General features: G+C 40.1%; 1 protein-coding gene across 3 annotated transcripts in view; it reads right to left on the bottom strand.

Moving 5' to 3' along the window:
* Positions 1 to 14,604, bottom strand: part of arhgap39 (Rho GTPase activating protein 39) — a 230,110-nt gene that overhangs the window by 30,724 nt on the left and 184,782 nt on the right. For all 3 annotated transcript variants that reach the window (XM_050055662.1, XM_050055660.1, XM_050055661.1), the window contains 3 exons: positions 8,321 to 8,485; positions 2,732 to 2,917; positions 1,485 to 1,698 (listed from right to left, as the gene is read on the bottom strand). In XM_050055662.1, the coding sequence (XP_049911619.1) occupies positions 1,485 to 1,698; positions 2,732 to 2,917; positions 8,321 to 8,485 (565 nt within the window). The remainder of the gene's footprint in view (positions 1 to 1,484; positions 1,699 to 2,731; positions 2,918 to 8,320; positions 8,486 to 14,604) is intronic.

Here is a 14,604-nt window from a genome sequence, read left to right as displayed (position 1 = left end):
TCTCTCTCTCTCTCTCTCTCTCTCTCTCTCTCTCTCTCTCTCTCTCTCCCTTTTGCTAACACTCATGTCCTGTTACTGTATCTTGCTAACTCGGCCATACTGCATGTCACTAACTCGGCGTCTTCTCTGGAGCCTTTGTGCTCCACTGTCTCGCAGGTTAACTTATATCGCAGGGGTGCCTGCATAGTGTGACGCGTGTGGTTGTGCTGCTGCTGTGGTCCTGCCAGATGCCTCCTGCTGCTGCTGTTATCATTAGNCTCTCTCTCTCTCTCTCTCTCTCTCTCTCTCTCTCCCTTTTGCTAACACTCATGTCCTGTTACTGTATCTTGCTAACTCGGCCATACTGCATGTCACTAACTCGGCGTCTTCTCTGGAGCCTTTGTGCTCCACTGTCTCGCAGGTTAACTTATATCGCAGGGGTGCCTGCATAGTGTGACGCGTGTGGTTGTGCTGCTGCTGTGGTCCTGCCAGATGCCTCCTGCTGCTGCTGTTATCATTAGTCATACTTCTACTGTTATTATACACATATGATTATTGTCACATATGTATACTATCAGATATTAATATATACTTTCAATGTATTGTACCACAATAGCCGTAATTATTATTATAATATTATTACTTTAATTAATGTTGTTGTAAGCTACTGTCATTACTGTCTGTCCTGCATCTCTCTCTGTCTCTGTCTCTCTTTCTGTCTTATTGTGTCACACGGATTACTGTTAATTTATTACGTTGATCTGTTCTGTACAACATCTATTGCATGTCTGTCTGTCCTGGAAGAGGGATCCCTCCTCAGTTGCTCTTCCTGAGGTTTCTAGCATTTTTTTCCCCCGTTAAAGGTTTTTTAGGGGAGTTTTTCCTTATCCGCTGTGAGGGTCCTAAGGACAGAGGGATGTCGTATGCTGTAAAACCGTGTGAGGCAAATTGTGATTTGTGATATTTGGCTTTATAAATAAAATTGACTGATTGACTGATTGATTGATTGATTGATTGATTGATTGATTGATTGATTGAAGATCAACATAAACAAACTATCCATTGTCAACATGACAATGATGGTCCTGGATCAGCCCCACAACTGCGATCTTGCAAAAAAAAAATTAACAAACTAACTCCCTAATATTCTAGTCTATTGCCAAATTTACTCGTTAGCATAGCCTACCTATTTAGCAAGCTTACTCACTAACCCTGCAGCAACTTATGAGGATTTTGTTCAGTGTTTCTGAAGATTTTGTTAAATTATACTAACTTCAATTTGGAAAACTAGCTTAGCTCTAAAGAAGCCCAAAGGAATTTTGAAAGAAGCACACGAGCAGCAAACTGATGATGTCAGAGGACTGTTTGGTTGACTGTGACGTTGTGCATGGACAGACAGCTGTGCTGAGATCACCACCACCATCAAACTTTATGAAAACTTCAAAATTTCTGTGGTATCCTGTAATTCATAATCCAAAGTGTGTGTAAGTGTGTTGCTCCCTCACCCTTGGTATCATTGAGAGGGTCCATGTGTCGGTAGATGTAGCCCTCCAGGTAGGTGTGAAAGCGCGGTGTGGGGGGGAAGAAGGCCAGACAGATGGCCATCAGCTCCCAGCCTCGCTCCAGGCTGTCGTAGCGGAAGTTCTCGGTGGTTTGACGACACAGCTGGATGTAGAGCTCATCCCGCAGACCCTGGTTACTCCACCCACGTACCACCACCTGACAGAGACAGGCAGAGGGCCCAGGGAGTCTGTCTGTTGGTAACTGTCTCCTTATGAATAAAAAGTCATGACTTCAGTTGTTAATCAAACTTAATCACCATTCTGGAGGCTGTGGTTTGTGCTGCTGTTGAAATGTATTGTATTATAATGAGATGTTTCTAACATTTTGTCCAACTTATTCATATCAATGAGGGTAGAATAAATATCAGTAACACTTCTTATCAGTGATTGTTTTACTAATTCATACTCAGAAAGCTTGCTGAGGCTTGTTTTACATGGGAACCATTTCAGACTCACTAGCATCTGACACAACAGATTCACTTGTATTTTAATAAGTCCAGCTGTCTACAAAGGCTGCGTAACAACTACGCTTTACACACACAACCCTCCACCTACAGGGTATTTACACTTTCTCTTTTATTTTGCACGTTACTATGGTGATTGTGTTTAGCTCTGAGCACTGCCAAAATGTGTGTGAAACGGATGGATGGATGGATGGATGGATGGATGGATGGGTGGGTGGGTGGACGTATGTATGGATGGATGAATGAATGAATGGATGGATGGATGGATGGATGGATGGATGGATAAATGATGCATAGATGGATGGATGGATCGATGAGTGGGTGGGTCGGTGAATGCATTAACAGCTGCTGCAACCATCAGCCTCTCAAACTATCTTTTGTTTCTAACACTGCTACCATTTTCCAGAGGAACAATATGTATATTAATATTCATGACGAGGTTTGCATTGACCATTTATAGATAATTGTGGCATTGTGGTGGGCAGAACATGAGGCTCTGTGCATGCAAGCATTGTCAAGTTGATTGTGATTTATAAAAGGAAACTGCGAGCAAAGCATATTCTTTGTTTTCTAAATCAGACTTGTAATTAAAAAGTGGAATCACTAGAGAGGATTGCCAAGGTGAGATATGAGGGAGTTAGTGAGAGTAACGTTTCTGTGCATGGATAAACAAGTGTGAGGAGGGGAGACCTCCAGTTAAGACCCTGGTTCAGGCTGTCTACACACCTCCAGAGCAACAGAGAGGGAGTCAGCCTTAGAGCGACGGTCTCCCATGAAGGTCTGAATGAGCTTAAAGATGTCCACTGCCTCCCTCTTCACAGTGCGGTCTGAGGTGACAATCATGGGCTTCTTGATGGGCTCACTGCTCCAGGCCAGCATGTTGGCAATTGACACCTTTCTTCGAAACAGACCCTGAAAAAACAAGCAGGGGGTGGAGAGAAATAAGAAAAGAGCAACAGAGAGTGTTAGAGGAGTGACAGAGAAACAGGGAAAGATACTGAGAGGGCAGCCCCCTTCTAACTCTGCTTGGACTTTCTCATGCTAACAAAAAACAGATAAGCATGCAGTAGGAATGAACAGTGCAACAAGTGCACAGTTAGATGTGATAGCAGAGGGATGCCTGACATCAACATAACTCAATTGTATAAAAATGCTTGCAGTCCCGGCCTTGACCTTTGACCACCAAATTCTTATCAGCTTATTCTTTAGTTCAAATGGACGTTTGTGTCAAATGTAAAGAAATTCCCTCAAGGTGTTTTTGAAATATCATGTTCACAAGAATTAGACAGACAAGGTCACAGTGACCTAGACCACCAATCAGTCCATCATTAAGTCCAAGGGGATGTTTGTGCCAAATCTTCCCTCTTAGCATTCTTGACATATTGCGTTCACAAGATGGGGTGGACTAACAACCAGGGGCGAAAATCCCATTTCATAGTTGGGGGGGACAATAAACAGTAAAATTTTAGAGAATAATTCCAGGGGGGGACAAGGAAAAAAAGTTGTAGCCTGTCTTTTAAACAGCATCTTTTACCACAATTTGACGCTTTAATCTTCTCTCTATCTCTCCAACAGGCAGAGTGAATGTCTATACTAACTAAACTAAAACTAAAACTAAACATTTCCTGCAATTAAACTGGTAAACTGGTTTATAAACAGTGTGCTGTGAGATCTGCCGCTGCGCACCTCACAACCGTGCGTAATAGNCTACTAGGAATGGGAGGGGGGGACTAAATCTTTTAAGATTTAAATAGCACATTATTGCACGATTATAATGAGCACCGCTTACATTGTGCTTTCAATAAATACTACTGCACTGTTCAAAAATTATTAATTGTGTCTCAAATTATTCTGGGGGGGTCAGCTTTACTGAAGGGAGAGTCATGCCCCCCCTGTCCCCCCCGGGATTTCCGCCCCTGCTAACAATGGACAACCTGAAAACATAACGCCTCAGGCTACAGCTATCCCTGGCGCGGAGTAGGGATGGGCAAACAATCAAAATTCATTATTCGATCATCAAAAAAATTAACAATCAATTATCAATTAATTGATAAGCGAGTTTCAAAAGAGAGAAAGCAAAAGAGTGCAGTGCAGACTGTCGCCACAAGAGAGCGCAGCTGCCCCAGTTTTGAGCTTCAACCCCCCAGCCCAAAGAGGAAGAATGGTGCGCATGCACAGTTCACCCCTGGGTGTTTACAACCGTTGCCAGCCAGGGGTTACAGGCTTCAGTTTTCAGCGAAACTTCCGTCTTTCAGTGGCGTAGTGTTTTCAGAGGCTTCAAGGGAAGCTGGGAAGGCTTTGGAGAGCGATGAGAGCCTCCGTCTGTTTATGATTTTTTTGCCTGGCATAGGTCCGGCGGGGGGTCTCGTAGGCACGGTGGCTCGCTGGGCCTGTAGCATTGTTGGGGAAACACTGCGACTATCAAGCAAAATTATTTGTGATCGATCAAAATCCTTAATAATCAATCATCGATAATCGAAAATTGATGCCCATCCCTAGCGCGGAGGCATAAAAATATAACATATTTACCTCTCTTTTACAGTGGAAACTTGGGTTTTAATTGGACTCAAGCCTAAAACTGCTTCTGTGGGTCGTGCTTGGAATGAAACTGTGCAGAAACTGTAGGGTCAATGCTGACTTTTTGAGCCAGATTAAAGCTCTAGTCCCAAGAGTCCTGAGTGGAACCAGTTCAAGAACCAGGGCTTATTTGGTGAAAAACAGGTATTATTAGCTTTGAGTATAGACATATTTTTTCCACACTAACCAGGGCTTTATGGAAATGTACATCTGACATGAATAGTTGCAGTCAAGATTTTAAATGAAACATATGTGTAGAATTTAGGTTATTCAAGAGAATTTCAGTTACAAAATGTATTTGTTGGAATTCTGAAGGCTAAGGCTAATACAAAGATCTCTTTAAGGGTTCTGGTAAAACCTGTGACTTTGGACTTAAAAACCAATAAATAAAATGGGAAAAAAATTAGGAATATTAACCACACCTATTAAGAATCATACCATGTCACTTTACTCCTCCCATACTGTAACTATGTCAGCAAGCAGTATGTGGAAATATCCACTCACATCCGTGGTCTACCTCTTCTGTAGCATTTATCTGATACCTGATCAGTTCAACGACTGAACGATGTGTGTGAGAGAGCAGCATGAGTTTGAATAGTAAAGACGATAAAACTTTTGTCTTGCACGTAGTTCATGAATATAACTCTGTTTGTGTTAACTTATGGAAGCTAGTGCTCACTAAACTCCTATTGTTGTAATGACACTGCTAAAGTGCAGAGGTTCTCCTTCCTCTGGTGTTTTTGCATTACCGTCTTTAATTCAATTTTATAAATTTAATTGAATTGGGTATAAAGTCAAATATCACAAATCACAATTTGCCTCTGAGAGCTTTACAGCAAGCAACATCCCTCTGTCCTTGGATCCTCACAGTGGATAGGGAAACCCCCCCAAAAAAACCTTTAACAGGGGGAAAAAAATGGTAGAAACCTCAGAACTGGAGGACCAACACCTATTTAGAGGTATTTGGGAAAACAAAGACAGATTGCATCAGATCTGGGATCTATTCAACAGGGACATATGTGACCCAGAGCAAATTAAAGTACCTTAAATTTCATCAGGATTTTATGGGGACTACCATTAAAATCTCAGATCTTAGAAGGCAATGGTGGGCAGATATCAGACATTATACAGAAGAAAACAGATTTCAATCTACTGTGTGAAACACATTCACTATCCTTAAGATTTCATACTCTGTCAAACACACCAAACAAATTAACTGCAATAATCATTATTCTCAGCTGTAATACTAATTGCAGGATGTAATTCTAAACTCTATTCTAGTTATTCTATATTATATGCATTACAGAAATCAATGAAATGGACAAAGATGCAGATATTTTTGAAAGACAGAGGAGCAGCAGGTATGGACTGTGCAAAAGTAATAACTACACAAAGCTGAAGAGAATTTTGCTGTATATAACAAGAAAAATAAGCCCTCTGTTTTGTTGTGTTTTGGCATTTTGCACTTAAAAAATGTTGAATAAACATGCTTTGACAGCGCTGCAGAAATAAAGCACAAATAAGTGTTAACCTGCTGTGTTTTTTTATGCATGGTGATCTGTTGAGCTAACTTCAGTAAACTGTGGCAACAAGAAGGCATGTTATTGAGTGGATTAGACATGGAAATTATGGCAACAAAGTGACATTCAGTGTTACTGTATAGATTTTAAAGTCCTTTGATACCAAGAAAACTTTAAATTTAAACAATTAATTTAGGCGCAGGTAAATAAGAATAGTAGTGTATATCCGGGTGGGGAAAAAATCAATACAGCATAGTATGGTGATATTTTTGTGTGGCAATCTTGTATCATTGCATGGATACAGAGTATTGATTTTTTCGCTAATATAAATTATTAATATTACAATTACACATTAAACTTTTGGTGGCCTACTAGAATAATATAATCCATTGCTTTTTCAGTCCACTAGATACATTTTGCTGCTGCAAAAAAATGGCTGAAGTGAGATGAAAAGACTGAAGACTTGATCTTATTAGACAAAACAGATGATGACAAAGTTTTCTTTTGGGGACATCATTTACAGTTGAAAAAAGGTGATAAATAGCAATATGTCACAATATATTTCTTCGCAATTATATTGTATCGTGACTTGTGTATTGTGAGAATATCATATCTTGGGGCCTCTGATGATTCCCACCCCTAGTGATTATGTGTTGAATTAAGCAACAGTGTGCTAAAATATGAGATGATACAATTTATTTTATTTTGTGAATCCTACTTATTTTTATCCAGATATTTAATGAATATAAATTAATTTCACCCAGATACTCAATAAATATAAATCAATTTTGACCAGATATTTAGTAAATCTAAATTAATTTTGCTCAAATACTTGGTAAATACAAATCAGTTTTCCTTGTGAAATTGATCTGGATTTGCTAAATATTTTTGGGTTACATAACTCATCATTTGGCATGCTATTAATAAACCCAGGACATTTTAACTGTTGTTTTTATTACTATGTACTTATTATTTTTGTTTTAATTTAATGTGTTCAATTCTTTCTAATTAAAGATGAAGTACTCAAAACATATTCAAATATATTGCAAGCTACTTCGTTGCCATAATGTCTCTTAAGTAACCCTTGGTCACATTTTCTACTGTGTACACTTGGCATGACAATATGAAGGGATTCATTACAGTATAGCAACCAGTCTTAAACACACTGGACCCCTCTGGGCTGGACTTTCTCTCTAAACATTTTCAGAACTAACTGGTTGTCTATTGTAAAACAACAAACAAACTGTGGTAAGTTTTGTGCGGGCTGTTTTCATGCACCGTTTGTATGTTTACCTACGAAAAGTAATACACCAAAAGTCATACATATCCCACGTAACGATGAGCAAGCCTGCAATCACGTGGCCAATATGCTGACGGGAGTAAAGAAGAAAGCGCCAAGTTGGGGTGGTGGACTTTGGACAAGACTTTTCCCTGGGAGTTTCCCCAGGAGACCAGTGTTTGAAACCGTGTTAAGTTTGAGTAATTTGAAAGTACATCCTCACCATGTTTTTTGCAACTTCAATTGCCTAAATCTAACCACCATAACATAACTTTACATTAATTACATAATGTCATTTGTGGGGCAATTATTCGTAGGATATCAACTGTTATACGTTGGTTTTGTGTGTGTCTGAGTTTTGTTAAATCAGTTAGGATGACAAATATGGTTGTGTATGAGTTTTGGTCCAGAAGAGCAAATACAAAACATCAAGGGTTAGATCAACTTGTATTTTGACAAAATCATGACAATCTTAAAACAAGGTCTAACGCAGATGTTCTTGAAATTTCTTGCGGCCAGAAACAAGACGGACCTTGAGTTGAGAGTTTTTCTTTTGTCATGCTGCTGTTTCAAAGGTCAAGAATGAGCTCTTAAGCTCAGCTCCTGTGTTATTTCTTGAGTAGCTAAACCTGATTACCGATCAGCTGATAACAAACAATATATTAAGCAGCACTAACAATGTAACCCCAGTAAGACATTAGCAGTCATATTTGAACAGATTAATATACAGTATGCGACATATATGCTAAAATGTTAAAACTCAATAAAGTGCTCAAAGTTGTAATGACATGACCATGTCTTTAACTGCACTACACTTACAAATGAGGATAAATTAGCACAAGTTATTCCACAACATTTTGGAGACAATTTTATGAATAGTTAAGACAGAAATAGCAACAAACGGCCACCAAAGTCGGATACACACATTCTCTTAACTACCTGTGTGTGTTTGTTGAAGTGCTTGGATGCCCAGTTCTCGATGTCGGTCTCTGAGGAGGGCTTTCTCAGGTTGAATTCTGGGAAAATGCCACAGCTGGCGCTCGGCATCATATTCCTGGCATTTCGACTGGCCTCAAACTGGGCACAGGCTCCAAGGTCCTCCGACTGACAGGTGAAGACACAGAGGAAAGAGGAAGACAGACAGAGTGGGAGAGAGGAAACAGACAATGTCATTCATCTCTGTGCTGCTGCTGCAGAACATTTAGATTGGCTGGAGAGCTGAAAGTTCTTTTAGTGCTCAGTAGGAGCTGAGATTAATACTGACGTGTTAATACGTCAATATGCACAAGGTTATTCCAGTGCAACAAAGAGTCCATTTACTCCTCAGCGAGTGGCATAACAATCTAAAGTAACAGCTGTGGATCAACAAAAAAAGAAGTTATTCAAAGACAGACATGGACATCACCACTACAAGAGCCTGTCATGATGTCCTCCTGCTTAAAGTGGCTGCAAGATAGATACTGTATGGACGAAAGTAAACAAGACGGAAGAAGTAAATGTAATATAATGTTACCATGGAGACATGAGAGGACTGTTTGTCAGCCTGCATGGTGTTGTATTTTGGTGAATCTACACACGTTAAGTTCTCTCTGCGAGTTGAGCTAAACCACAGAGCATAGGGTCACTAAAGTAAAGATTTTATAACAATCTGTCCATGACATTATAACATAGTTACTGTGCAAATAAAAATGTTGACCTGATGGTGACATCGTGTTTATTCATAACACAACATATCATTATATGGCCAGTAGCTGTGCAGGTTGACCTTCTTTGGAGCAAAGTGTTGGACAGATGGACTGACATTACTGTCTTTGGGGTTCAACAACCAAAAACTCAGAACACTGAGACTGGAAAAAAGATTTCCCTTCATTCATTAATTTATGATCCATAATTAAATTAAATTCAATCTTATTTATAAAGCCCAATATCACAAATCACAATTTGCCTCACAGGGCTTTACAGCATACGACATCCCTCTGTCCTTAGGACCCTCACAGCGGATAAGGAAAAACTCAAAAAAAAAAAAAAACCTTCAATGGGGAAAAAAAAAAAACGGTAGAAACCTCAGGAAGAGCAACTAAGGAGGGATCCCTCGTCCAGGACTGACAGACGTGCAATAGATGCTGTGTGTACAGAACAGATCAACATAATACATTTACAATAATCCATATGAATGATACATAGAGAGAGACAGAGAGAGAAATTGAGACAAAAAGAGCCAGAGCCAGAGTGAGATGCAGGACAGACAGTAATGACAATAGCTACAATAACAATAATTCTAGTAATAATATTAAAATAATAACAGTAATTGTGGTGGCATGTTGCAAGTATATATTAATATATGATAGTCTATGTATGTGACAATAATAATCATAACCACATATCCTATATGAAGCTCAGCGTAAGTTCAGTCAGGAAGACCTCTCTGTGCTCATTCATTCACAATTCCTTCTCTCTCACTCTCGCTGCTTCCTCCAATCAGCTGCCTCCGGGCGTGCACTCTTCTAGCTGTCCTATTGTAATTAGCCACGACCTCCAGCAGCCAATCAGGTTGTCACTACGAGATTTTAAATCTGTTCTCTCCTCTGCCGCTTTCAGCTGTCATTCTAGGCAGAATCGCCGCCCCTCCTCCAGCCGTTCACCTCCAGCCGTCTCATCCAAGGTCAAAGATAAACCCGAAGACTCATTCCTCTTCTCATCCGGATCATCAGCACCCATCCATCTGATCCTCATCTCTTCTTCACTTCCTCTACCACCACCAGCGTCTAGACCCCAGGGGGGTTCCCTAATTGGCTACGGATCCACCACCCTCCTGATAGCTCACCATCTCGAAGGGGTCTAATCGCCAAAGACTTTTCACATTTTCACATTTCATTCTCATGTCCACTTGTAATTAAATATTTTCCTTCCTAACCAAAAAACGTGTCTCTCCTGATTGAAATAGGGTCGCAGGGGGACTGGAGTCTATCCCAGCTGTCATTGGGCGAGAGGTGGGGTACACCCTGGTCAGTGGCTGACAGCAGACTGTAAAAATAATGGATGTAGTTACCGTGACATTAACATATTGGTTTATGGATTCCCATTTTGAAGACTCGAGTTCGGCATTTTGGCTGTTGCAATCTTGTTTTTTTTTAAGCCAGAGGTGACCATATATATATAGAAACTGGAGCTTTGAAGGAGCAAGGAGTGAATCTGACTGAAGATGAGGACACTCAGAGGTCAGAGGAAGAGCAGGTCATCCACTAATTGGAGGATTGGCAGTTCAAACCCTGGCTCCTCCAGCCTGCATATTCTTGGGCAAGATACTGGACCCCACATTGCTCCTGATGACTGTTCCATTGGTGTGTGAGTGTGTGTGAATGGTTACTTATTAGAAGGTGGTAGCATGAATAGTAGGCTCAGCCACCAGTGTGTGAATGGGTGAATGTGGCATGTAGTGTAAAAGCTCTTTGAGTAGTCGGAAGACTAGAAAAGCACTATACAAGTGCAGTCCATTTACCATTTATCAGCAAAAAACCTGTCACTTTAATGGAGACAAATGTGTAACTTTAAGCCTTAATAAAATGTAAACAGATAAGTTATATAAAAATTCAGCCCCTGTACAGTTGTCATGAATGTTGAAATTAGCTATAGAGACCAAAACGGTTTTATTTCTTTATTGCTATAAAGTTGAGCATTTTAACATTTTTCAGCCCTGGTGGTTGCTGCTTGACTGACACACAGAGACAGACATCCATTCACGCTTACATTCACACCTATGGGCAATCTAAAGTCACTAGTTTATCTAACCTGCATGTCTTTGGACTGGAGAAGGAAGGCCAGACAAAACCCAAGCAAACTCCACACAGAGGGGCCCCAGTTGGCCGGCAGGTTCAAACCCAGAATCCTCTTGCTGTGAGGCAACAGTGCTGACCACTGCACCACCACGCCACAAAAACATCTCTGATTTAGTGTAATTAATGGTTAATAAGACTTTGTCAATCAGTTAATTAATGTGAAGACACCTACGGCCCATCTCTCCAGAATGCTACATTACAAGTCCACAGCAATTACCCCCAAAGCCTCGAGGTATTTGTGATGATGCTGAGACTATGAGATGGACAGTAAAGTTGTAACTTATTTTAGGGTTTCTTTTATAATATCAGCAGTTATTGAAAAATTTATTCATTTTCAGTTTAAGTTCAACATTTTGGGAAATAGGCTTATTTGATTTCATTTCCAACATAAGATAAGAACATGGACATCAGTCTGCCCGGTTTGTCAGAGCTGGAGTCAAGTAAACTATAAAAGAGGGAAAGGTCATGACGTCTGTGACAGCGTTCGAATTTTGCATTGGAGCCAGACTTTGGTGCCAGTTCTATTGTAGTTAATGGGGCAGGCAAATGACACTGTAACCCATCATATCTATACTGTTTTACCTTTGACGGAAAAATCCTTCCACCAAATTTAAAAAAAAACAACACAAATGAGGTGATGCTGAATGACGTTTTTTATCTAAATGTGCACATAAGTTTTACTTGTTATTGGTCATCTACTTGTTAATGACCTGTCATTTTAACAGTTTATTATCCGGCAGAATCATCTGGAATTTATCATACTGTTAAGTAGCTAATGTTTAATATATTGGTTGATGTGTATTTCCTTAGATAGCTTGTATATTTTGAGTTCACTTTCCCCCCCGAAGTTGAGAAATAGACACTGTGTAGCTTAATTTTTCAAACAACAATAAGCCATAAATTTACAACTTGGGGATTTTTTAAGAAAAGTAATTACAACAACCAACAGTCTCTTAGGACTTTAATCATTGAGCTGTCACAAAACAGACAGACTAACTACACTAAGAACATGTAAGAGTGTTTATGGAATCATTTACCTACCTGACAGGATAAAAGTGACCAGTGAGTAGCTGCAGTGGCTAAATTTTCTTCTTTGTCTCCTAACAGCAGGTAGTACTGTAATGTTACATGTGTCTGATTATAAAAACTTACCAAGAGGTTAAAGTGTTAATTGATATTTTTGATATGATCTTTACAAATACTCAGAAGGGCTAACGTTAGGAAGATAATGATAAAGTGTACTATTTGTTAGTATGTATTTTTATATCTTCACTGACCAATGGATACTAGGTCAAAGAACTCCTGAGGATCATGTTCCGCCAGGACAGCTACAAGTTAGACTAATTTTAGTTGGCCAAAGGCCAAGTTAAATTTGGCAAAGCACCATGTAGGACACAGCACACGTGCTACCATCCTAGTATATAAGCTGTGTCTCTCTCTGTTCATGTATCACACATAGCTTCTGCATGTAGCCAATGTTGATCCGAGCTCGTAATAAACATGCATTAAGAAAGAACTCCGTGATTGGCCTCATCCTTGCATTCTCCATTTCATCACAGAAACACCTACACCCACTATTGTTGTCAGGAGGTAGCGCTAATCACCAAGTTGTATATGCCTTGATAAATCTGGACCTTTATCACTTAAGTGACCAGTAAGGTACTGGTTGTCAACTTGTTATTTCTAATATATATTTATATATAACATATATGACCACAGTTTTTTTCAGTGATAACAGGTCGGCTCTGCCCTGTTTGGTCATGTATCATGTAACTTTAGCTCTCTTGGAGCAAACAGGGGCTTGATTTGAGTTATATGCAGCTGCTGCACAGAACTGTGATCAGTTTGTAGACCAATAACAGGGGGAAAAAAAAGTACAAATTTAGTTAAAAAATGTCTGGAAAATGCATTGTACATCACAGCCTGCGATTCAGTAGGCGCTGTCATTGTACAGTCTGCAAACATCAAACTTGATGTTGTACCCAAGTTTATTAGATCCATGTCGCACAGTGTAGCTTGCACTAAACAGTTTACAGTAAACCTGGGTACAAATTCTAGTTGTCTAGTTGTCTGAAATTAGTTATGGTCTCAAAGTTTGAGATGTTGAGCTTTTCAAATGATGATCGGTGAGTGTGTGCTTGTAAATCATGCCTTAAACCTGTCAAAAACTCTGCCAGAAAAAAGATGTTTAAATGAAATTTCAACATTTGATACAACCTGTCAATCGGGCTCCTGAAAAGCCTCGGCGCGTTTCCACCGAAATTATCTGGGGAAACAAAACTTTCCCTCAACCCCAAACTTTCCCTGAAAAAAACACTGATTGGTGGACTCAAACTTGCATCGTTCCACACTTCCTGGTATGGGCAGCCGCTGCAAACTTTATTTAATTTCCACAAGCTTCACTTCGTTTGAGTTTTGATTAAGGATGGGTACAACACCTGGTACTAAATTAGCCCCGGGGCTAAATCATCAAAGACCGCTAACGGTATCGGTTCTTTTGTGCCGGCGCTGAACTTTGAGGTGTGGTGAAACCACAGTCTATGGGTGAAACGCAAACTACATGCAGATTACCAGGAATTCTTTTACTTAGGTAAATAAGTTCCTGGTAATAAAAGTTCCTGGAAATGTTGGTGGAAAAGGGGATAATATTAAAGGGAAATTTCGATTTATTTCAACCCGTCTCCTATTGTCCTAAATTTGTTTCAAGTGACTAGTGACATAGAAATAATAGTTAGCATGTTAGCCGTTAGCCTGGATACAGCCGGGGCGCATAGTAGCGTCAGACCTATTAAAATGTAAGTGAACGGGCAACCTTCAAGTGCAAAGTTAGTCCACTAAACAAGCTTTTTTTCCACAAAGACCACCTCATATTGTTAGGATAAATGTCAGAGAACATATAGAAAACGACATGTAAACGTGTTGTCTTACCGGTGTGCTGCCATGTTTGTTTACCATCTAGCTCTGCTTTCCAAAGCGCGTCCAAAATATCACGAGAACAAGCAGCGATCTCATAGCGTGCCTGAACAAGCAGCAACAGCTGGAAGGCAGAACTGGACAGTAGCCTGAAAAGTTCATTCATTGATTTTATGAAAGATTTATAGAATAATGGCTGACTTTTTGCCAGACTTCGAGTTTGATGGCCGCCCTTATTTATCTGTGCCAGAATACACTGACAAAGAGCTTTGTGAAATTGAAGAACGGAGGAGAAGAGAGAGAGAGGTGCAACAGGTAGAGGACGAGAGAGGAGGAATGGCTGCTGCAAGGCTGCGTAGCTCTGGAGATTGGTGGTGCACCTGTGAATGCTGTGGCCCAGTGCCCACAGAAGAGGAATGCCTCTGTTGCAAGGAATGGGACCGGTTGCAGCCTTATTTTCAAGGTCTGGATGTG

Source organism: Epinephelus moara, chromosome 10, assembly GCF_006386435.1.
Source record: "Epinephelus moara isolate mb chromosome 10, YSFRI_EMoa_1.0, whole genome shotgun sequence".
In the NCBI taxonomy this organism is placed as follows: domain Eukaryota; kingdom Metazoa; phylum Chordata; class Actinopteri; order Perciformes; family Serranidae; genus Epinephelus; species Epinephelus moara.
Note: the sequence above shows the minus strand (reverse complement) of the source record. Positions and strands in the feature narration are given on the sequence as shown.